Genomic DNA, 25,244 nt, shown 5'->3' with positions numbered 1-25,244 from the left:
TTTTCTAAAATGTTTTCAGGTAAACTACAAAAATTACCGCAAATAATAAATAAATACCGCATTCGTAAATAGCCAAAGAAGTATCCTATAGCAAATTCGTACAACCATTCTACCAACGAATATAGACTTGGTATAGAAGGACGGTCAGTATTGGCGCCGGGGTCCCATTTTGAAATACACGTAGAGCCTATACTACACTATAGCTGTCGCCCACGACTGCATAGGAGAGACCTATAACACACTATACCCGTCCCCCAAGTTTTCGTCCCTTCAATTTAACCTGTGACCGTTTTTCTATACCAAGTCTATATTCGTTGGTTCTACCAACACAAACTATACCTTATCTCTTTCGCTCTCTCTCCCTCTCTCTCTCTCTCTCTCTTTTAACATCGCACCGCTACAAACACCCCTATATATCTGTAGATATATTCAGCCTCGTACAGCGACTCCGAAACGCACCACGCATGCGCGAGTCATCATCGTCGAGTCTCCGCGACAGTCGCGCTAGTCTCTCGACCGCTGCCGGATCTCCATTTTTGTTGTGGAGTCGAGAGACATATACTTCTAATTTCTCCTCGCGAAGAACGATCATTTCACTCGTGTCGCCTTTCGCTACCACACCTGGTTAAGTGCAGTTAACTCGATCAACTGATTATCGGAGCTGCGGTGTGTGTGCGCTTGGAAAAAAACGATGGATCAATGACACGATAGAGATACATGTCAGCCGCGAACTCCTCGTTCTTCGCATCGGTGTAGAGAATTTATTCAAGAGACTCGCGAGGAGATCAGCATCAGAGGTGAGTTTCTTGACATTCGCTGTTAAGTATCGGTTTGACGAATTCGAGTGAGAGTGAACGCGATTCTGTACAGGACATGCACATACATGTGAGCGAGTATAGGTATCTAACTTATCGACCAAGCCGTATTATAACAAAACAAATTTTCGTCTGCATCAGTCGCGAATATCTATCGGATAGCAGTCGTGGGGATGCAAAAATCGATTTTTGTTAATTCGGTGACATAATGTTAAAAATTTAATTTAGCCTTGTTTTGCGTCAGTCGAGATTACGCCAACGCGGTGCCTGTTTTGCTAAGAAGTCGCTCGTAACGATGTTGTCGCTATGTTTGTATTTCTGGGTCGCAGTTTGCTCGCAGTCGTGAATGTATCGTTATTTGTAAATATCGGAAAATTGAATTTCGAAGTTTAAGTGAGTGATGTACGATTTTCGCTGAATACTTTTATTTTTCCCGCGTATTCAAATGATAATTGTATATCGATACACGTGAACTAAACAGCCAATTAGTGCACGTCGTTTTATTACCCTCGCTGCGCTCGGGCGCTAATACACGCCGTACAATAATCGTGTATTTAGGTCACACGTATCGTATACCATTAAAACGAAAAAAAATAATGAAAAAATCTCCAAACCCTTTTCTGTTGCAGCTGCGCAGCTGAAAATAATGCTGTTCCAGTGCAGCAAGAACATCGATGACATCCTAGAAGCGATTCGCAAAGGCGAAAAGAAGACCATACAGGCATGTGTCTCTCTCAATACCCTACCCCCGGAAAGAGAGTGGAAAGGCGGCTACAAGGTCTTGAACGTAGCGCTCGCCTACAAGGAGTACGAGATCGCCTCTATCCTCCTTAACAAGGTGACCAGTGTAAACAATGAGACTGGACGACCGGAGCGTACGCCCCTCCATTACGCGGCTACCGACAACCGTACCGACTTGATTCAACAACTGATCGAGAAGGGGGCCGACGTGAACGCCATCGACGAACACGACATGTCACCTTTACACTACGCTGTCATTCTCGACAATTTTGAAACTGTTGCTCTTCTGATGGACAACGGGGCAAGCGCCGATAACGTTACCGATCTCATGTTCCGCTTCACGCCGTACCAGCACGCCTGCAGGGCCACCAAGTCCCAGATCCTCGAGTGTTTTCTCGACCACGGCAGCAACGTCAACGACGTGTTCGAATTGCCCGACAATCTGATCTGTCCGAAACGTTCGACGCCCCTGCACATGGCGATTACACAGAAGAACCTCGAGACCATTAACCTCTTGCTCGATCGCGACGCCGACGTCAATCACGTGAACGAGAGCAAGGAGAGTTCCTTGCACCTGGCATGTCGCGAGGACAGCGCCGAGGTGGTGAAAATGCTGATCGAGCACAAGGCCAAGATCAACGTCAAGACGAAGGACAACATCACGCCACTGCACATCGCGGTGAGAAACGGTAACATCGAAATAGTCGAGTATCTGTTGATCTGTGGAGCTGCGACGGACTGCCAGAACAAGCAAGGCAAGATCCCGCTGCAGCTGGCGGTGGAGCAGCGTCACGTGCAAATCGTCGACCGTCTTTTGGAACGAGACCCAACCGCGGACTCGGTGAACAACAGGAAGGCCTTCAAGAAAGCCCTGCTGGAATACGGGCTCCGCAGCGACATCTACAAGTGCTTCGTCAGAAGGGGCTTCGTGCCGACGCCGGCGGAGATCAGCGAGGTGGCGTTCGCTGCTGTGACGAAGGGCTACTTCCACATCGTCGAGAGTCTGCTGGAAATGAAATGCGAAGACAATCTGCTACTATTCGCAGCTAGAAATGACATAGGCGACACTCTGTTGCACAGTGCTACGAAGACCCGGCAGCACGACATCGTAAGACTGCTGATAAGCAGAAAGGCTGACGTCCACGCGATCAACAATGAGGGCAACACGCCGATCATCTGCGCGATTGAGAACAACGATGAGCACATCGTCAAGACATTTCTCACCGAAGGTGTCGAGGCAGCACGCAGTTTTCCGCTGCTCTTGCACACTGTCATACAGACCAAGCGGGATAAATCGAGAAGACTTCTGGAACTGATACTGCAGCAGAGCGCTGCTGACGTGGACCAACGCGACGACGAGCTGGAAGGCTCGACCGCTCTTCACCTTGTCTGTAGGGAAGCCATGAAGTGCGACGTCGAGCTGGCTGACCTCTTGCTGCGCAAAGGTGCAAACGTCAACGCGGCAACTAACCAAGGTACCACTGCTCTACACATGGCGGCATCACGCAAGGACGGCGAATCCATGCTTCGGACGCTTCTCCGTTTCGATCCACAGCTCGACCTTCGCGACCACTGCGGCAACACACCTCTTCATCTGGCCTGCAGCAACGCCTGTACGAAGATTGTCGGCGTTCTGCTGGATGCAGGCGCCAGTATCAACGTCAAGGATAATCTAGGGAAGACGCCAGTTGACGTGGCAATCGGCGTCAGCCAAAGTCTGCCGCCAAGACAAGATGCTAACGATGAGGCAGCGAACATGCATGCGGCTGATGTAAACGAATCCGTCAAGTTGCTGCAGGAACACGTTATCAAACTGGACGTGGCAAAGCTTCGACTGAGTCAACAGAATTGGCGTCAGGTAATGGCTCAGTACGAGAACTACAGAATCATGTGCGAAAATGAACTAGTCGAGCTAAAGAACTACGAGATCAACAGCTACGTCAGCCTGCACGACGTCCTCATGGGTAACGCGAAGAAGATCGTTCGGTACACCCGCGAGGAAAATGCCAAGAGTAGCCTCGAACTGATGCTGTACACTCGCAAGTACCCTATCTACGGGAACATGATTGACAATATGAAGAAGGTGGTGATGCGAGAGTACGTGGTGCTCAAGGCCAAGGAAGCTATCAACTCGCTGACGGGATACGGTTTGCCGGACGCCTGCACCGAGAACATATTCGAGTACCTGAGGGTCAAGGATATGAGAAATCTTACCTTGGCCTCGACCATGCACCTCGACAGCGCCTAGGGAATATTCAGTCTGTTCGCGAGAAGATGACAGGACAACAACGGGATCAGAGAGTTCGCAAACGCCGAGGAGTTTATACTGTACTTCCTGCAGAACTGATGACAAGATAGATATTTTGAACAAGGAGTTAATTTTTAACACTGATGACGCGTGTACATAAGGCTGAGCGAGAGGTGTGATTTTCATGTACTTTATCGATCCCCTGGTAGCAGCGTTCCCGAGAAAGTACCTGAAAGCTACCGAGAGTTTTCAAATCTAGCAGGTTTCCAGAGTAGAATCTAGATGAAAACCGCGATAAATCAGAAATGATTTCTGGAAGAAATCTCGGTAGAATTTTTCTCCACTATTATTTGTTCATATAACCTTACTTTTCACACCAATGATCCTGCTCTGCATTATCATTATTTGAAAATATTCATAAATTGATGAATATATATACCCTATAAATTCATCTATAATGTTTTTTGAAGGGGAAACATGATTTTTAAGGTGACATTAATAGTGAAAACCTAACCCTACACATGCATGCTCTCATACATGACGGTGTGTACAGCATTGTGTACTAACTGACTTTGTATTGTACATGGATGACACTTTTTACACAGTAATTGTACTCGAATAATACAAAGTCAGTTAGTACACAATGCTTGTACATACTGTCATATATGGCAGTCATATATGACAGTATGCATGTGTAGGGTTAGATTTTCACTCTTAATGGGCACTTTTTGAAAATCATATTTTCCCTTCAAAATCATTCTAGATGAATTAATAGGCTAAATATTCATCATTCAACATTGACTGAAACTGTGAAAACTGTAGTTCTGTCTGCTATGCTATTCTGCTGTAGAACATAGCAGACAGCCTCTACAATACGCGTCATATCCTTCTAGTATGCCTGTGCCTGGCCTGAACCGTACGCGCATGCGCAAAAAATTAAGAGAACTTCTGCTACTCGTATTTCAGCGTAGAAACTACGCATATTTCTCGACGGATTCTGGGTTGCATTTCTACCGAGTCGCTAGGGAACGGGCCAGAACTTATCGGCCATTTGCTACCAGGGTGACGTAGCGCTGTTATGATCTTTTCCCCTTTTTAAATCATTTTTGAGACTGAATTTACTTTTTCGACAGCTTTTTTGATCTTCATCGGAGCATAATAATTAGGGTATAGTTATAGAATAATGATAATTACTATTGCTATTATAGTTATACAATTCTAGTAGAGAATTACACTGAGACGAAAGTCAACGTCCTTTTAATATCATGCCGCTCTTATTTGCAATAATCAACTGAATTAACTATACTGAATTGTACATTGATGATTCTTATGATACTACTTTACACCTTTGTGTATGATATTATGAATTATGAATATATATTTATATATGATACGAGATACCAAATCTTCACATCACAATAAAAATTTTAATGAAATCTCAGATGTAACAAATTTTACATTATAAACTGCTTATTAAATACATCTTAATAAATATTTAAAGCGAATAATTTATTTTCCCTCGTATACCTATCCAGAATCTCATTACCCATAGTTTGACCTTATTCCTTTTTAAAGTGAAATTCTATCTCTGCTTACGCCGAAGAAAAGAAAAAAAGTCTAAATTTTTCACCGCGTCGCTATATAACTTCATTAATTTATGACGTAAAACGAAAGAAGCTAAGCGAATAATACTGCAAAATTGTTAGGTATTTTTCGCAACCACTTCAGGCTCTAATCTATTAAACGAAGCACAAGCAATTTGAGTCCATTTTTTTCTTCTCTCCCCATCCATCTCTCTTCCGCGTGAATTTTTTAACCAACGAACTTTGAGTTTTACGCGTCGCCGTCGAACAAAGTCATAGGGAACAAAAAAAAAACGCGAAAAAAGCTCTCGGGAGGAATGTCATAAAAGCTGCGGCACTTCCATTCCGAGATATAAGTTACTCTACACAGTGCCGCGAGCTATTCTGGAACTGCCAACGCGCGTACATATGCGTTTCTCTTTTTGCGCATACATGTGTGTAGTTATCGACGCTTTTATGGCTCCGCTTGTATAAGAGACTTTTTGCTCGTCCGTTTCGTTCGACTTTCGGATCCGTACAATTTTTCATTTTTTACTACCCTCCACAACTTGACTCGTCCTTTGTATGGCATAGTTCTTGACTTTTTAGGTTCCAGAGATTTGCTAATACGTATGGATACGAAAAGAAGCAATTTTTTCATGCTTGCGATAGTTGTAAACCGATTTCTTCCCATTTTCTGAATTATCTTATAATGCACGATTTTAATATGTTTTATTTTAATAATAAGCTGTTATCAGTTTATTAATAAAAAAAAAACAGCAAAAAGTTCCAATATCGGATTTTAGTTCCAAAATTTCCCGCCGAGATTAACAACGAAATCCTCCATCAGGTCAGTAGATTAATCAAGCAGTACGAGTTGATGGAGCCCATTCGTATATGTCGAAAAAAAAACACAAAACTGGCATTAGCGTTTTTCGGAGAGATCCGAGTGCATAAAACAAAACGGACGCTTTACTTTCTCAAGCTATCAATCTAGCAGCGTGCATCGTCGCATCGAGTTATTCTTCGGCAGCTCTATGATAAAATAATTCAGTCGGACAAAGTTATAACGATTCATCGTTCGACTCTGTAAGCGTCGCATTTTCACGAGGCCAGAAACTCTACGAAAGAAAGAATAAACGATTCATGTATCCCTATTTCAAAGCTCACGACCCGTGAAATCGGTTGAAACTGGATCGACACTCGGCTCTTTGTTTGGCGATTCGAGCGACACTTTGTTCGCCGTTTAGCAGCTCCTGAATATATCCGAAGCAAAACTTGCCGGCTGAGCTCGACTAACATCATAATTGCATTTCCAGATTCCGGCGAGCTTTTCTGTTGCTTTTTTTCTGAGTAGTATAAGTTTTCCTATTGGCGGAGTTGAATTATGCGGTAATCGAACTTTCGTATACGCTTGATTCTCGCAATGTTCGATCGTGCGCTTTCATTTCGAATTGTCGAGCGTGAAAGAGCTCGAAAGCCTTTAATATTTATGAAATATAATACTTGAGCCCGTACCTCTGGCTGATTTTATGCTATGAAATAATGCGTGATTTTTAATTAAATATTCCAAATATTCGGTTAAATTATGCCCGAATTTTCCAGCAGTCGTATCAATCGCGGAATAACTTCGAAACGGGTTTAATCATGCATTTTATCATTGTATAACGATAAGCAAAAAGCTAATTTTAGACAGAATAAAAATAAACTACTATAATTAGACATCTTACGTTAACAAGCCGCAGTATTCCGTTCAAAGGATCAATAGCAATTAAATGCACCAAAGTCCCGGCTAATGAGGTCAACAGTCTCGAGAAACGTCAGTCGAGAGTCCGGCACCATCGCAAAAAAAAACGAAGTTTCGGGGCGAGAAGAGAAAGAGAAAAAAAGGGACGAAATCGAGGCCAACCCGACAAATACAGCCCCATTCGACAATACTCTTTGTCTCGGATACGGCCCCTTAATTACGCGGCGCGTCAGGTGCACTATAATAGTCTTGATTGCGCTTAATCGAGCCGATCGCCGCTTTCTCGCGCTATATCCCTAGTTTTTCGCGACGGACTGACGCGTTAATTAGGCAAGGTTTTTGTCGAATATAATTGCATCAGAACATTGGAGGACGATATAACTGCGAAGAGTATTTTTAAACGATTTTATCATTCATAACGAGGTGTTTGCGCGAATATATGCGATAAACTTGTTTTGAAAAGAGAACACACAGATAATACTGATATAAGTTTTCCTGGCAGCCACAATCCATATAATTTTCATGGCTTTTCATCCTACGCACAAACGATAATTGCGAAATTTACGACGACACTCCATTCGACTCTTGCTCATCTATATATATATAGAGCTAAGTGTGTGTATTTATTACACTGCATATATACAGGAGGAAATGTATATGATTAAGGGGGGGGGGCAGTCTATAAGCGGAGAATTTACGACTTGCATTGTTTCCTTTGCATTTATAACGTCGCGATGATGATATAACTCCTCAGAATTAATAAGCAATTGTGCCTTTTAATTGAGACACACATTATCCGAATCGAATATACATAATAAATTCAACTATAAAAGAGCACCGAAACAATTCAATTATCCCGTAATCCAGCAATGTACCCCCAGCGGGAGATAAGGCACCTTATATAGACGTTATAACACTATACCGACTCTGCATCGAACTTGATACACGCGGGGAGGAAATCGGGTCATAAACAAATAAAAGCCTGCATCATATCGCGAAGCTGCACGAAATTTGCCGCCTCGCGTTCGCGATACATATCCCCTCGACAATAGGAAAGACACGTGCGCACACTGCCGCACAGCAGCTCCACCGAAGCGTAACGAGACTCGCGGACGGGAAGTAATTCGCGAAAGCTCCTTCCCAGACATGAACCCGCCGACGTACGTATGTGTGTGTGTGTGTGTGTCTATATATATATACTGCAGCCCCGTATCGAGTATGAGACACGCCTCGTTCGCGTATTAGATTTTCTTCGTCGCTCGCGCACGCTATCGAGATCATCTTTTTCTCTGAGCTGTGCGCGCGGAGGACATTCTGCTGATCGTGCGAAGCTTATACATTTTGTACTCGGCGGAGTTTAACTTTGTTTCATAGTTGAGATGATTCTCGGCGGATTATTTTTCGTCTGGACGATAATATTCGAGAGATTTTTCGACGAGTCATTCTTTTTTTTTTTAAATAATTTTCGAAACTAACAACAAAAAATACATAAAAAGCAAACGATAAATCGAACGTTTACAAAAGCGAAGAATAAAGAAAAATCGTGCACGACCTTATGTTGCAGTATTGAAATATTTACCAAACATTTTATATCGACACGGCTATGTACGAACAACACCGATACACCGAATTAATGAAATCGAAATGTTCCATCGCGCTCAGAGTCTTGGCATGTATCTATATATATCTAGACAAACATAAAATTTGAATTCAAAACTACAGACACCGCGCGGAACGAATTCATTCCTGCTCTTCGCTTCTTTTCGCCTTGGCTGCGCGTAATGCTTATATATATATACATATATATATATATACACTTATGAGATTTACAGCGGTAGCTTCTGACGTAGCATAGATTTTCCCGTGTAATAATACACACGAGATAAGCCACTGAGTATGTGATTTTTCTCGAAAATCTACGCACGGATGGAAAATCGGATGCGATAGTACTGAGAAAATGAGTATATGCAACATAAATAAAGATCTACTGTACAAGCTCATGCAGCACTACTATGTATATATATATATATATATATATATATATATATATATATATATATATATATATATATGTGTGTGTGTGTGTGCGTGTGTGTGTATACTTTGCTGTATAGTATAGTGTGATGCACAATAAATACCTTAGTGCGCCGGTGGAATTGAAAAACCCCGTGTATTTGCGATAAGACACGAGGGAGGCTTCTTGCAGACATGGTGCAGTATCATACATCAGCGTTATATAGTTGAGAATGAATAAAGTCATTTTCGCGTTGAGTAAGTTTATAAAATAGTTTTATTGTTATCTTTCGTCTCTTCACCACAAACATACCTCGTCTCATAAAAAACCTTTTTTGTTATTTTTTGATGGAAGTATAAAAAACATGCCTTGTTTATACATTGATATATAGGTGTAGTGTGTGTCTACATCGATTACAATCATGTTTTCTGTTCGGTCCCGCACAACGAAAACGTTCATCTTAATAAAAAAAAGTCAACTTTGTTATAACGTTGCACAAACGCCGATATACAAAGACATCTATTATATTATGTATACGCGTTACATCGCAAGATCTGATCAACGAGTCCTTATTATGGCGTAGACATTTTCTTCACAGCTATACGTCGTTTTTCCATGATAACATATATTATGCACTATACGTCTAACTTACATAACAAGAGGTTATATATTACTTGTATAGACCTTTTCGTTATATCTTGTATCATATATATAAAACCTTTTTTCATAATGCGCGTCGTCGTTTGTAACAAATTTCGTAAATATGCGTGAACAGTTTTCGGCTAGTATATAATTATAATATATGCATCAACGAAAAATGTATATTCGCACTATCTATATAATCCATCACATATTCACATACACTCGCACGTGTGTTCCTTAAAATATAAATGATCCAACAGCCAAGTATATATATTCTTATATCATATATTATTTACTCTATATAATAATAATTAATAATATGCGCGTCTCTACTTCAATAAACGAAGCTTTGTCGTCTCAAAAAATCAGATTCGTTGCACCGTCAAAGTAAACAATACTAAAAATCACTTAACCAAGCCACGAGCAAACGTATATAACTTTGTAAAAAAAGTAAAAAAATCATCTTGAATGCACACTAAGTATAATTAATTATGTTCCTCGGCTGATTTCGACAGGGCTCAGGTTCAAAAATCGCCGAGGGAAATCATCGTCAAGCAAAGCACGAAAGCAACGCTCATCGCCAGCTCGTTAAAAACAACGAAAAGAGACAGGCTTCCCGATATACAAAAGACTGCGATTACGTATATGCGTATAGTGTAGATTTGGCAGAGGCCGATTCTTGACAATTAGTGATCGTGATGCGTCAGTGTCGCAGTAGTGGCCGAGAAAAATTTCGCTGTGTGCATTATACTTATATATACTGATACGTACGGCCAACAAACGCATTTCAGTGGCCCGCACTGACCGACGGTAAACATCACTTATATATTATTTATGCTCTAGCACTATATATCAAGTTATTGTATTTACACTATGAATAGACGGATAAAAAATTTTTACAATATAATAGTAATGAATGTTTAGGTTCTTTGAAACTACTGCATGTTTGGAGAGCGATTGCTCCCAGAAAAAAAAATAACGCGACATATATTTGCCGTCACTCGAGGAGAAAGCTGTGCGCTTAAATGTTCATTGCCGAAAAAAAACTTTTATACATCTATTGTACGCTTTACGATTAACTCACTCACTTCATACTATCTCACAATTTATTGTACGTAAAAAAAGACTATTATAGATAGTTCATAGCATGAGCTCAAAACTGCTTCTCCAATAAAAACAAATAAAAGAAAGTGCACAACCACCTCTCCAAATCATCAAGAGACACTCACCGAGCAACGCAACGACCGTATCGCTCAAAGTTCAGACTGGTCCACCGGTTTACCATCGTCGTTGTCGCTACCGTTGTCTCAGTCGAGGTCCTTGGTGATGTTGGTGGTAGGCTCGAGCGAGATCATCTCGCAGCCGGAATACTGCTTGGCCATCTGGCTGGGCAGTAAGCTCTCCTGGACGGTCTGCTCGTTGCCGTTGCAGGTGCGCAGCTCGCTCCGGCCGCCCAGTCGAGCTGGACCGTCGCACTCGGATCCGCGGCTGAAGCACGGCAGCACCTTTCGACAACACATACAATGCACCATATGCAGCCAACCTTTTTAATTTAGTGGAGACTTTTTTGTTTATCCTATAATTTCGATCATCTTTCAAACGCAGGGGGTATAATGCGTGATTTTGAAAAAGAAAAGGATTATTTCGAGACGGTGTGATCGCGATAACGAGTATTGGACCAAACGCTTTTCACTGTTTTTTCTGTGACGAGTTCACGGCCTTTTGAAGCGAACGTATATCTACGCCAATCATGCTCATGAGTTTTTCACAGCTATTGCGCACTTCTAAAAGCTTTTCAGAACGCATACAAAAACGAGGGTTTTATAAATAGCTTTTGCTGCGATGCAACGTGTCAAAGTTCTTGTACCGAATAGTTATTCCGATTGATCTTGCGCGTTCGTTATATTCTATTCTTTCTCGTGTTAATCGCGCGCCCCTTGACTCTGACTATCCTATATCCATACTTGGAGTTTCAGTATTTTATTTTCGACGTGGCCATATCGATTGTGCGTGTAGTGCATGGAGATATAAATTAACTGGAAAAAATAAGCTACGCCGACATTTATGGTGCATAATTCAAACGTATAATATAAATCAGCGAATCAGCGATAAAAAGAATCACGTATAAATAAATCAGAAATTAATCGGCTTTACGCGAAATCAATAAATACACGATATAGAAGAGTATAGAAAAGAAAAGAATAGAGCTGTTATTAGCATAAAAGCCATAAAATTAGGATTTGAATGTATTTGTTGCGTGAGCGATCCCTATATTATACTACACGACACGAAAACATTTTCAAGTATAATTTTTTTTTCCATGTTAAACAGGGCCAGAATAGGCTTATCCGCACAGTAGGAACGCTTTACTTCCGTCAGCCTCTGTCGCTGTTCTTGAAACGTCTAAAGCTGAGCGAACTTAAATTATTTCTCCTTAAAATATTCTAGACATCAAGATAGCTGTAACAACACATCCATAAGCAGCAGCTATATATACAGCTTGTTCCGTTTCACGTGTTCACCTCACATAAAAAAAGAATATAGTAAAAATAAAAAACACGGCGACCTGTATAGATCGCTTAAATTTTCTCGATTATATTCATAACGCACAGTCAACATTACACTCAGCCATGCACATGAACACCTGTTGCTCTCTCGGCAAATGTTCCATGAAGCTGAAGCTTAAAAATATCTCGCACCGCGAAAGCGTTTAGCTAAACGATAATCGCGGAGAATCTATAATAATATGCACATGTATCTGAAAATAGTTTTCCCATATCCTATCGTTTCCTGCAGCATCGCATCGACTACTCCCCGCGTATACTCGAAATTCGGCGCACACCTGTCGAAGCAGCTCCTCAGCTGTGTTATATCGATCCACTGTAGACGAGCCCCCGGCAGATTGTGTAATTAATCGCGCACACGCTGCCCCCGCAGCTAATCGGCCCATTAACGTTCCCGGAGGCGCTGGCGGGGGAAAAAAATTCGCCCCGATGCCTATCTCTCGAATAATTCAATGAATCGAGTATTGAGTTGGCCGCGAGGGGGGTGAAGAGGATGAAAAAGAAAGGCTGGAGATCGTTACTGGGTCAAGTGCTCATTTCTTATATTCTTGCGAAAATTAAATATTCGTCTGGAAAAAAAAGTATTCCATGAAGAAACTAGAATTTCCATCCATCATTCACAGTCCTCGTCTATACATACGTATAACGAACAGGCATCAGCCTGCACCACCTACGCCAAAAAGTTAAACTAGACGAATAGACCGGTTAATACACCGCATCAACTATGCAAGAGTCCACACCCTTCCGAAAAAGCTACTCGCACACGCCTCTCGCTCTATATCCACACACAGCGATGAGAAAAGAAGCGGCGAACCTATATATATATATATATATATATATATATATATATACACATACCACGCATTCAATCTCTCGCGCGCCGCGCGGGCAAATAAATCAAAATAAAGCACACAAATTAAGCTCGGCGAAGCGCAAGGGAAGCTATACGCGCAGCGTCGAGGGAAAGAAACGAGAGAAAGGGACGAGTATACACACAGAGCAGCAGCTCTCGGAATTGATCGACGATGGACGTGCGCGCGCGACCTGTTTGCGGCCAGCTTATACCTTGGCTGCACCCCCACGTCAATCCCTGGAGAATCGCGCTAACGAACGTTTGATTGTAGCCGGCGTCAGTCGGCCAAAAATTGACCGGAAAATAATTGAAGGGACACGATATTGATGTAATTTTTTCGCCTCCGATCTATGCGTGCGTGGCACAGATTCTTCTTCGCGAGGCTGAAAGAGACCTGCGCGATGATTGCTTCCGAAGATTCGACCTGCATCAGAGGGATGACCCAATTGATGCTTGAAAATAATACAGTCCGGCGGTAGAGATGAAATTCTCATTTGCAATTCGCGCACGTGCGGTTCGCATATATTCCATCTCTGATTTCGTACATATATGACCGACGACGAGCTATCGCGTCCAGCGTTTATCCGGGGTATGCATTTTCGCTTTTCAGCGGAGGAATCGCTCACGAATAATCAGGAATTATTAAAACTTGCTGCAGCAGTCGTTAGTCCGAAGTTTCGAAGCCTATAAGCCGGGTGCGGTGAAAATTTTTTCAATAAACACTCTTTATTATACCCGAAGCTCTCCTCATTACACTTAATAACAAGAGTTTTAATGAAGAGCCGCTTTGCCGAATTAAAAGTACTCCGGAACTTTAAGCGGGGCGTTTTCAATTTCGAAGCCAGCGATGCGATGTATAGCTATGTGGAGCGTATAAATTTGCACACTGTGCACCGAGTTGTTGTAAGGGAAGAGAGAATCTCGATGGGTTTTGATTACCGATCGTTTTGATTAAAAGTCTCATCGCAATTTCGACGCACCGATAGTATCGCACTCGAATCGCAATTAGCTTCGAACCGTCAATCTCGCACAAGCGATTCGATTATCTGTGTATGCGTGCGAGATCGTCGCCGCAGAGTTGTCACGTACCTGTTTGAATTCCTTCCTGAAGTTCTCGTTCAGCCAGGCGTAGAGGAAGGGGTTGTAACAGGTGCTGCTCATGGCCAGGCAGTGGGCCATGAAGAAGAGCACCTTGTAGTAGCTCCAGTCCTGGGCCGGCTGGTAGAAGTCCTCGACCATGTTGACGATGTTGAGCGGCAGCCAGCTGACCCCGAATATCGCGACCATCGCGATCAGCATCCGGTTGGTCCTCTTCTTTCTCTCCCGGTCGGCTTCCTCCCTCCTGCTGGTCTTGCTGCCGGGCTTCATCTTCGCCCGGTCGTTCAGCCTGATGCTCACGCAGATGTAGCAGAAGGCTATGACGATGAACGGCACGACGAACTGCAGTACCGAAGTCAACAGGCTGAAGGTCCTGCGGAACTGCTCGTCTGGCCAGTTTTCCTCGCAGTAGCGGATCTTCCCGGCCGACTGGAACTGCATGTAGAGACCGTAGGGCAGGGTCAGGAGCAACGCCACGATCCAGATGGTCACGATGATGGAGAGGCACACGCCGATCTTCATCCTGGGTCTGAACGGGTAGAGAATCACCAGGAACCGGTCAACCGCGATACCTGTCAGCGTCAACGTGCTGATGTAGATGCTTACGCCCTGAGCGTAAGGGACCAGGTGGCACAGACTATCGCCGAAGACCCACCTCTCCAGGAAGGTGTAGGAGGGCGTGAAGGGAACACCCAGAGCGCAGAGGAGGATGTCGCTGAGGGCCAGGTTGGTAATGAAGAGGTTCGTGACCGTCTGCATCTGGCGATTGCGCGCGACCACGAAGCAGACCAGGGCGTTGCCGAAGAGGCCCAGGAGGAAGATGCTCACGTAGAAGGTGATGATGACCACGCGGACGGCCAGGTTCGAGGTGATGAAGTCGTTGGCCGGCTCCAGCACGCTCGCGTTCTGCGAGTGGTTCAACGCCTGGGAACTCGACATTCTGAGAAGACACTCTGGCCTGCGGACTGTGCGAATCGTTACTGGAACAGAAGAGGTCGTTGATTTCGGTGAGTAAACATCTGTTATGCATCGGAGCTGAACCAATAATTAATTAATTTGTTATTTTTACTATGAGAAGCAAAAAGCAATAACCGGAACGTTCCGGGAATCTATGGTGCAGCGCTCGAAGAATTTCAAATGCTCTGAAAATTCACGCAAACCTTCTGCATGAGCGCAATCGAAAGACGTTCAGAGATTCTCCGAATACCGAGTACCTATTCGCCTGCGAAAGCAAACATCGCACTTTTTCGTGTCTGGGAAAAAAAAAATTCAAAGCGTTTCCTCTCAGTATATCCGCTAAAGAGTGCAATAAGAAGCGCGTGCAATTTTTTCCTGAAAAGATCAAAATTCTCGCAGCTTTCATTTGAATATTTCAACCTTTGAAAAGCTTAACGCTCTGTTTTTCGTTCTTTTCTCTGCTCTGCCATGTTTCGGTACTCGCCGGAAATCATCATGTGTATACATTCTCCTTATACAACGGCTACTATTGTACTTATACAAAAAGCAAGCGCGTATTTTTGGAGGATCCAGGAGGTAACATCAACTAAAACTCGACATCGGTAACGATTTCAACGATCTTTTCCTCTATAATAACCTCCGTATAACGAAAACACGGAATAATCAAGAAACACCGGAAGATTTCGGCTGAACGATCGCGTTCTAATTATACTCGCCTATACTGCTCTGCAGCTGCAGAAACTATGCGTGAAATAACATGAATGTTAACGGGACTATTTACTGTATGCTATCATAACCTTGGCACTTTGTGTTTGAAAAATACTCGGAGAGAGCTGGGAGATCGTCTAAAAATATAAATGATATTAGTTTTATGGATTTTTTTCCGGCCACTTCTGTCAACGCTCGTCGTAACTCTTCTACGCTAACTATATTCGGTCGTTGATTGAATGGATTTTTGGATGCGATAAAATCGTTTTTAGCTTCGTACGAGCTATTGTATTATTTATGATGGCAATAGCTATACTTTGAGGAACAGGATGGCGATTCGTTTATACTTCATCGCGAGCGATAAATTGAACGAACGTGTTCTTATATACATTGCGAGCACCTCAGCGGCGGTATTAAAAAAATTTTGGAAGTCGCATCGGCCTCGCGCGCTGATATCGAAATAAATCCACCGATAATGGCCGCAACTTCGAAAGTCACTTTATCTCGATGTTAAAGCAGTAGTGTCTATAGTTACAAGGAAAGCTCTTTAATTTAACTTTGAAAATGAGCCCATTATTTTAGAAACTTCGGAATCCGATCTCCCGGCGAGCACTAATCCAACTTAATTCTCATTCAAGATAAGAATTGTAAATATTATGCATGGATGTCATTAACCGCGAGAGCGAATTGAGCGTTATGATAACGTTGATTTGATGAACTTTTGCATCGATGATTCGAATCACGAAACTATGCCATCAATTTTATTTCAAAATAAATCAGCAGACTCGGGAAATACAAACATTACAGCATGACAAATACACAATTAATAACCGAGTTTCATTGGGAACCCGCATAATTTCCGAATAAATTCTAAACTCTATCAAAACGGCTCCGCAAGCGCCCACTTAGCATAGAATGATCCGACACGATTTCCCCGGAAACGCAATAAATTCGTGATACAGCAAGCAGCCATCCTCATCAATCATCCCTCTTGTAAACTCGATCGCGCGCAGATGCGAAAAAAAGAGTAATGTCATGTAGGAACACTTTTTTCTCCCTCGGCTCAATAATCAATTTCGCGTTAAATAACGTATTCCGTAATTATACATACCGTGGAAAGAAGAGAAAAAATAACCATTAATGGTCAGAATATACAAAGGCAGCCGCGGATTTACTCCTGAAAGAGACTCCGGATGTGGCTTGCGTCTTTTTTTTCCATCGGGGGACAAACGCACGAGATGATCGACTTTATCCGCGCTGGAGCTCAAAGCTGATAAAAGGTGTTTGCGCGATCGAGTCGGGAAGGGAAATGAAAAACCCGATTAGAAGTTACCCGAAGGGAGGGATGCGTTACACGCCTGTTTGCTTTGTTTTTGTATACTCGATGATCGATCTTTCCCCGATGAGTCTATATTTCTCGAAGCGCGCTTACTTCGTAATCGAGAATCATTGTGTTCGTATAATACACACACGGAAGCCGATGGTATTCGATTAAAAATCAAGTGTTACGACTCGGAATGTAAATCGAAACGACAAATTGAATCGTAAAGCTGAAATCGTTGTTGGCCCGGGTAAATGAAACGCGCGAATAAATGCGCGCAGCCCGTGATAATGTCGAAAAAGACAATGGGCGATATATTTTTTTCGCGGAAAGTCCGGTGTAGCGTGAAATTTAATTGAAAATCGATTTCGCAATCCTATACGCGTTATTGCGCGGCAGTGCCTACGCTACATCATTTCGAAAGGTCAGATGCGCGCGAAGTGTAAATAAACATGTTTTTTTCCAAACGCCGGAGGGAAACTCAATACATCCGAGGATATCGCTTACGGCTTATTGCGAAAAAGAGCCAATGTCAAGGGTATATTTTCTTAATTGCCGCTGGTTTCGCAAAATTGAAAAAAAAAATAATCCTGTTTACCATCTACCTAAAAGACTTTCTCATAGGAAACTTTCAATCGACTTCGATGCATTTCATATTCTAGAATAAGATGCCGAGGCAGAAAAAAAACAAAGATATACCGCGCGGAGACCAAGTCAAACAAGAAGCGATGAAATTTCCAGCGCCGCACTCGTGGAAACGCTCGTCTTCATTTGCGATGCACTTCGCCGTCGCGGGACAATCGCAGCCGCGAAATGAATAAATTACTTTATGGATGGACGAGGGAAAGGAGGTGAGCAAGTTGAAAAGTGCTGATGATGCGACTAGACGGATTGAACTTGCCGCGCTCTGAAAATTTCATCTTGCCTTTATGGGAATTACATATAAAAGCTCTACCTCATCAGTCATCTGTGTATATCGGCGAATGCTCCTTTGCGCTCTTTCTCTCTCACTCGCTCTCCTTTTAGAGAGATGAAAATTTTATCGGCTGTGTCGAGGCGAGAATCTTTTCGAGCGATGAATAATGTGCGGAGCCTTGCTTTGTGCTGCAGTCGAAATATAGGTTTTTATCTCGGGTTCACGGGTCAAAGATATGCAGATTGAAACGGTTTTTTCGTGCTTGACGAGTAAGCCGAGTTGACTCATTGATGATTTCGACGACGATTGATAGTCTAAAACTTGAGCCATAATTTTTATTGCCTCACGATCGCTATTACTTTCCTCATCAAGCTCATCAAGCTGTAAATCTCCAATTCGTAATGCACCGCGATAATTTTATATTTCTCGGGAATCGATGAATTTTTATCGTGTAGTCGCGAATATTTATGGACGAACTTTTACACTCCGCGCTAATTTCCTCTCGTTACAAGCCTATATCGTCGCTTTTTCCAAAGACGAATGCGAAAAACCCGCTCGGAGCGAAATCGCCAGCTCCGACTATGGCAGTGATAGTGGCCACCTGTTGAGAGACGAAGAGCAGCCTGAATTTTGCGCTCGCCCGCAAGAACGTGCTCGGCTTCGGTGACTTTATGTGACTTTATAATGGCTGTTTCGAGAAGAAAAAAAGTCACGACGGCCGCGATAACCTAAGCACACGCGATACTTCTCTGTTCGACGCTTTCAGATGACAGAAGAGACGTTCTTATCTCGCTTCTTCGAATACCATCGGTCCGAGGGGAAAGTCCGATCTTCGATGCGTCCATATGTTTGCGGAATGTTTGTTTCATTAATAAAAAAAGTCACGGAGCCAATGTCGGGCTTTTCCTGGAAGAAGAATCGAGAAACGCAAAAAGGTAAAGTATAGTACAACTATGGACGAATGACCAGAAGATAGTGGTTGTTGGGTTATTATTCTAAGCTGCGTTTGCTTTTACCCCAGATTTCAGAGGACGCGAGAGTGTAATGGACGAGGGTTGTAGAGGCTTATGCGGAGAGAGTGTGTTTCGAAGACTTGGAAAAATTCCGCGGAGCTAAAAGCCTCCGCGTTTTTGTAAGATACACAGAGAGATTTTTGTGTACTCTAGATAAGCCGTTTATTGGCATTGACACGCTGTTATTCTAATCAATACGAATTTTCACGTGAATCATCGGCAGCTCTCCGAACTGAAAATCCATCGTGGTTTATTGTAAAGCGCGCGAAATTCGTTGTTGAAAATCGAACGCAATGCGCGGAAAATTTAGTTAGCTAATTAATATATTTTTTTCATTGATAACCGAATATACATCGACTCTCGTATTATAGGACACTCCTATTCAATTTTCAATCATTATAATCAGGACGTAATTAGATTTCCAGTGACCGAATTACACGATGCATAATATTGTTCATTACAGCAGGTATGCCTATTCATTTTCGTTACAACGACGGTATGCGTATCAACACGATTCGCTAATACATAATCAAACTTCGTTTGTTTCAGGCATCCTTTCGCGCTATCGAAAGAGCTTTTGTTATGCAAGCTCATTACGCGGCAATCATTGCCGCACACATTCCGGGATCAACGGAAACCAATACAGATTCAGCCGCGAGCACTACTATCGCGTCCTCTCAAGTGCAGGATATAGCTATTACACGTATACACAATAGCATAGAGGATGTAACACACACAGCTATCAAAATATTTCCAGTAGTCGGCGAAGAAACTCTTATCCAGAGGCTCACAAATTTTCCCTCGTGCTATAATACTTCGACTGGGAGAAAATTACGAAATGAATATAAAGTGTGCGTTTCCGACGATATAAAGTATTGAAAGCTGTGTATACGTGATAGTATACCTCGTGTAAACTTCTTCCCCACGTACGTCGACGCGTCAAAAGTTTTTCAATGGAGAAGAATTCGAGGCTGTCTGGCATTATTTATCCGAGACGCTGTTCTGGATGTAACTCCGAAAAGTGAAACGTCGAAAGTCGAGACCGACAGCGCTGAAAAAAGACGAACAGAGGGTTTGAAAGTTTCAAATCCGAGTTGTGCGACCGCTCTATATACAGTTCTGAAAACTCGCTCGGTTTTTCGAGGTGAAAATTATATTCGCGAGATATCGTAGTATAGAAAATCCGTCAGCATCCGTAGCGTATAACAGTCGCGCGGAAAATTACGCTAAATCCGGCGTGAAATACGGCGTAAGTACTGGCGTTATTATACCGAGGGAATAACAGATGAGCACGCGAGAGAGATAGTTGGGAAAAAAAGTTTTATGGCGTCGTTGTGCTCGTCGTTCTGTAGGAAGAGAGATTACCTTTATTCAACTATTATCATACATAATATCAGCGTAAATTCAAGACGCGCGTGTTTCATCCTCGAAATGTATGTTGTACGCAGCTTTTCTCGAGCGACGCACACGCTCTGCTGTGCTTTCGAGCTAAAGTTTGACGTACACTTTATTTACAGCCAACTATACGAGTAGCAACGTACGTGGCTGCTCAGACGCGCGAACTTGTATCACTTTTGTTCGATGTATCGACACTTTGACGATCGAGCTGGAAGCTTATAGCTTTTTGGATAAAAATAAATAAATAAATAACCCAGACACACAGCTACACCCCACTGTAAGCTCTAACAGTAACACTTGCACAGTCTTGAGAAAAAGCAACTTACAGGCGCCGCTCGGAGTCTATAAAACGAGTCCTATCCGGCTTCTGCTAGTGCAACTCCTCGGGCGCCGGATCCTGGCATATCACACATTCCTCGCGACGATCAGCCTCGAATCATCGATCGGCGATCGATCGCGCGGCCCCTTCTTCAGTTGCATCTTTGCCAGCTTTGCTTCTTCTTTCCTCCTCCAGCTGATGTACCGTATAATTATGAAATTCTGCTTTTCCTATCGAGGTCTCACGACGTCGTACACGCGGAATCGGAGTAGAGCGAGATCTCGGTCTCGGCTGCGACGCGCCGATCTCTCAGAACGCGACTGAGGCGGCGGAGGACCGCCGCCGGATATATCGCGTGGAAAATCGCGGCTGCGGCGACGGCGGCGGCGAGAAAGCGGCGCACGCGCCATACGCATCGCCGGGTATCGCTGCGATGTTATATAGCTGGAGGTGTGAGCTTTTACCCTGCGAGCTTTTGTTTTCTTATTCTGTGTGTAAGTCTGTATACAGGTATAGGCGTTGGGCTGATTTCCAAGGGCTTTTGGATATAAGTGTATTTTTTGTTTGAAAAATTCGTTGCAATGAAGGGGCGATAAATAACACTGAATTGATTTTACAGTAATAAAATCCGCTAAATATAACTTGATTGACAGAAACGTATAGTTTATCGTTCGACCATCTGGCGGGAGAGATGAAAGGCGTATGATTAACCGAACCCCCCGAGCTCTAAAATCTAATTCCCGAATATCATCGATTTCGGCGTAACGCTGCGATTGACAATTGCAGCTCTCGCGGCGTATGTTTGATGTTATTCCGATAAATTCAATCATAAACTTACACGATCGCGGCTACGCGAAAAGTCGATAATTTAAGTGGTCTCACCGAGCTGGAAAATAGATATATATAGCGGCAATCCAAAATAAAAAGCAACACCTACAACTCTCCCGTTATTTTCGAAGATATGTTGCAATTTACTCGATATAATATTATGTACACACAGATAATAAAACCAACACGGCGCGGAGTAGCCCTTGCGATGAATTAAAAGTTTATTTTTACAACCTTCCTTCGGTATTTCCCAATCGGCCTTTTTTCGATCCGGGCTCCATAAATTTTCGGAAAATTCATCGACGAGCCAATTTTCAAGCCGCTTTTATAACACTTACATACACTCGTTTGCCGGTCTAAAAGTAGCCGCGTCAGTAGCGCGCGAACTTTCGTCGCTGCGAACAAAACCAGAGACACAAGCATCGCAGCGCGGCGGCAGTCAAGCTCGTGCGAGAAGTTGACATTTTTCGTCAAGGTAAACAAAGCCGGTTCCGCTTAAGAGTCACGTCAGTAAAACGAGAGCGTTTCCTTTCAACCCCTTTAAGCAACGTGTTTTTCAAATTCAGGAGTCGGAGAGAGAGCTCGAGAAACGAGTACTTTTTCGCTTATTAAGAATTTACGAAATTCGAAGAGCTAATTTATAAGCTGTATCTTTATCAAATGTGGCTTCTGCGAAAGTATCTTTTAGAGCTTTTCCACACTTTTTCAATGATATTGATGAAAATTGCACAACGTTAATTCTCGATTAAAACGGCCCACACGCGCAGTCTACAATGACAGCCACCCATAAATGCGCGTCAATATGGCACATAAAAAATTCAACAGTTTTCCATCGCCCCATAATACTTCAAGAGCAATACACTTATAAATATAATGTTAGCTTTTCGAATGCGTATATACTTCTTTCTCCGCATGCGTTCGTGTTTAGAAAGGCATCATTGTTATTGCACTCGATGTTTGCATAAAAACGGGGCCGTTCAATAGCACAACCAACACGACCTACTAAAGCGAGCTATACGCGTGTACGTGTAACTGTATATACATAATACATGCATATACATACTACAGCATTTTCTTGTACGCGTTCTCTCCTGTGTATATTTCTAAAAATCAGTAGAGCCCATTAGCGCATTTCTTCGTAACGCATAGTTCGTAGTCAATAGCACACAACAATGAATTTGCGCGAATACACAATTCATCCGAAAAATACGGTGGCTGATAAACCTAAGTGCGCATAAAACACAGGCTGCGTAAGAAATATGCCATTTCCAGAAGAACATTATTGTATTCGAAATGGTATACGAAGTTATATCGCGCGCGACTTTTCTCTCATATTTATCGTTACAATTTGCGCGATTCGTATGGCTTTGCGCTTCGCGCCTGCAGTGTCCGCCTATTTAAATTTCAATATTTCTTTCTGAAGAAACTAGAGAGAAAGCAAGGGGGGCGGAGCTACACGCAGAAGACTTATTCTGAATTATTGCCCTTTTAGCGTTCTTTCGAGCGCAGTTTTTACTTCCATGTTCAAACTGCGCAGGGATGTGCATTGTACTTCTTGAAAATGGCTTTTCTTATTTCTGTATGTGTCTACTCTGCAGCGTCAAAATGGTAGTTGTTCGAATTTCTTGAGAAAAGTTGCGGCTTAAGTATGAACAATTTTCTCAAACTAAAAAGTTTTTTGGATAACGTCGAATTTCAAAACAAAAACAAGGAAAAATGCTCACTCTCTCTCTCTCTCTCCTCCCCCCCCCCTTATATTATAATCCGCGTAAGTGAAAAACGGGGAAATTATGCGCGCTGTGGTAACATTCTAAAGGGTCATCCGCAGATTGATGCTCGAAACATGGAGCCGTAGTGTAGAGGGTTGGTGTCTTTCTTTCTCGACTTTTATTATATATGTATATAGCGCGCGGCATAAGTATGAGAGCTCGTCAAGCATGTGGGACTAATATACGAGCTTGGGAACGTTGAGAATTTTGCATTTAGGGCTGCTCGGACGAGCGCAAAAATGCCCACGACGCAGAGTCCTTTGAACGAACTTTAGTTCAGTCCACAAAATAGTGTGTGTGTGTGTGTGTGTGTGTGTGTGTGTGTGTGTCGTATCCTTTGTGTGGTTGTATACGTATGCTTTGTGCGCGGGATCGCTTTTGCTGTCGCTATCGCGAAGTATCTCGTATATTTTATACAAGAGAAATAATAATATTGAAACCATGAGTCATGAGTACATAAGTGAAGTGAAGTATATAACTCTCGGTTTAATTGAAATTCATTCATACGCTGTACTAAATCATTCAATCGCCATCCCGCGAGCGAGCGAATAATAACATATACAGTTGCGAAACCGGGAGAGCTCGCCCACGCACAATATTACGCCTAAAGCAGCAAACATGACTTTTGTACAAATACACTCCCTTGCAGATCCAACCGGTCGATTGTCTTTCAATCCGCGCGGAAGGAAAAACATTTTCACTCGCTCTCGCGCGCTGTTTACAGTGTTCCGAGAGAGCTACTGTATATATTATACCTCCGGCGAATCGCGGTGAAAACAGACGGACATACTTCGAGATCGGTATATTATAGTGTATAATCGTTGCGTTGCAGAATTCGAAGTTGATATATAATAAATGAACTTCTCTCTACTATCGTTTCATCGCCGCGTAAATTAATTTTTGAAAGTATTAGATATATATAACACGATGATAGCCGACAACCGACGTAAGCCATGACTGGATACTCTGCAAAGCTGCTATTGTTTCGCTCTTCCCCCTACTGCTGTATACTCTCTGTATAAATAGAAATTCCTTTTTCTCTAATGCGGATTCCTACGGCGAGAGAGCAGTACCTACTTCCAATATACGACGCCGCATCGCGCGCGTCATTGTTAAGAATTTTATCAAACCCCGTGAGAGAGCCAAGCGCGCGTGTTTTCATCAGTTTCCTCCTATATACACACTGTATACGTGTGTGTGTGTGTATATATATATATAGCAGTTTGCTCTCGAGGAGCGAGCCTAAAAATAAAAGATTTGAAATGATCGGATTTCTCCCGCGCTGTCACTGAATGACGTGTTCTCTGCTGCTGCGAGAAAATCGAGCCGGAAAGCTCAAAGTATAATGCGTTTTATGTGCGTGTGTGTGCGTGTGTGTGTGTGTGTGTGTGTGTGTTTGTGTTTGTGTACCGGAAGGATTTTACAACTAGAAAATAGGCTTTGTTGTATATATAAGCTTGTTTATAGTACGTTTATTTTTGTAAAACTACTGTAATATTCTCTTTGCGGAAAACTCTCGTCCTCGAGAAGCTTCACCGACGTTATAATCCCCCGATTTTCCTCTATAATATGTAAATAATACCTCCTACATGCATACCTAACATGCTCCTGATAAACACGGACTGTTACAAAGATCATCGCGAATAACACATGTAGCCAACGGATCGTAGCGCCCAGGGACGCAACAGATTATACTTAGGTGCTCTCCTATAATATAACGCAAAATTGTGT

At 42.8% G+C, this 25,244-nt stretch overlaps 2 protein-coding genes across 12 annotated transcripts in view; one reads left to right on the top strand and one right to left on the bottom strand.

The window, feature by feature from the left end:
* LOC100117840 (neuropeptide F receptor) overlaps window positions 1-25,244 on the bottom strand; it is an 88,472-nt gene that overhangs the window by 62,434 nt on the left and 794 nt on the right. For 2 of the 9 annotated variants that reach the window (XM_031929897.1, XM_031929898.2), the window contains exons 1-2: window positions 20,565-21,261; window positions 14,276-15,264 (exon numbers count right to left, since the gene is read on the bottom strand). In XM_031929897.1, the coding sequence (XP_031785757.1) occupies window positions 14,276-15,223 (948 nt within the window). In that variant the 5' untranslated portion in view covers window positions 15,224-15,264; window positions 20,565-21,261. Of the gene's footprint in view, window positions 1-9,385; window positions 11,275-14,275; window positions 15,265-20,103; window positions 20,251-20,564; window positions 21,262-25,244 lie in introns of those variants that run through there. The other 7 variants (XM_032599113.1, XM_032599114.1, XM_016985086.3 and 4 more) reach the window with 6 other exon arrangements.
* Window positions 476-4,744, top strand: LOC100679059 (ankyrin-3). 3 transcript variants are annotated; one of them, XM_008208474.4, is made up of 2 exons: window positions 476-797; window positions 1,445-4,744. In XM_008208474.4, exon 2 carries the CDS (start codon window positions 1,462-1,464, stop codon window positions 3,802-3,804), a length of 2,343 nt encoding a protein of 780 aa, XP_008206696.1. In that variant the 5' UTR covers window positions 476-797; window positions 1,445-1,461; the 3' UTR covers window positions 3,805-4,744. The 3 variants fall into 3 exon arrangements, with proteins under 3 accessions (XP_008206696.1, XP_003426422.1, XP_032455002.1); XM_003426374.4 differs by lacking the exon at window positions 476-797 and adding an exon at window positions 1,078-1,208; XM_032599111.1 differs by lacking the exon at window positions 476-797 and adding an exon at window positions 1,103-1,217.

Source organism: Nasonia vitripennis, chromosome 4 (genome assembly GCF_009193385.2).
Source record: "Nasonia vitripennis strain AsymCx chromosome 4, Nvit_psr_1.1, whole genome shotgun sequence".
Taxonomy (NCBI): domain Eukaryota; kingdom Metazoa; phylum Arthropoda; class Insecta; order Hymenoptera; family Pteromalidae; genus Nasonia; species Nasonia vitripennis.
This window is presented reverse-complemented; position numbering and strand designations above follow the sequence as displayed.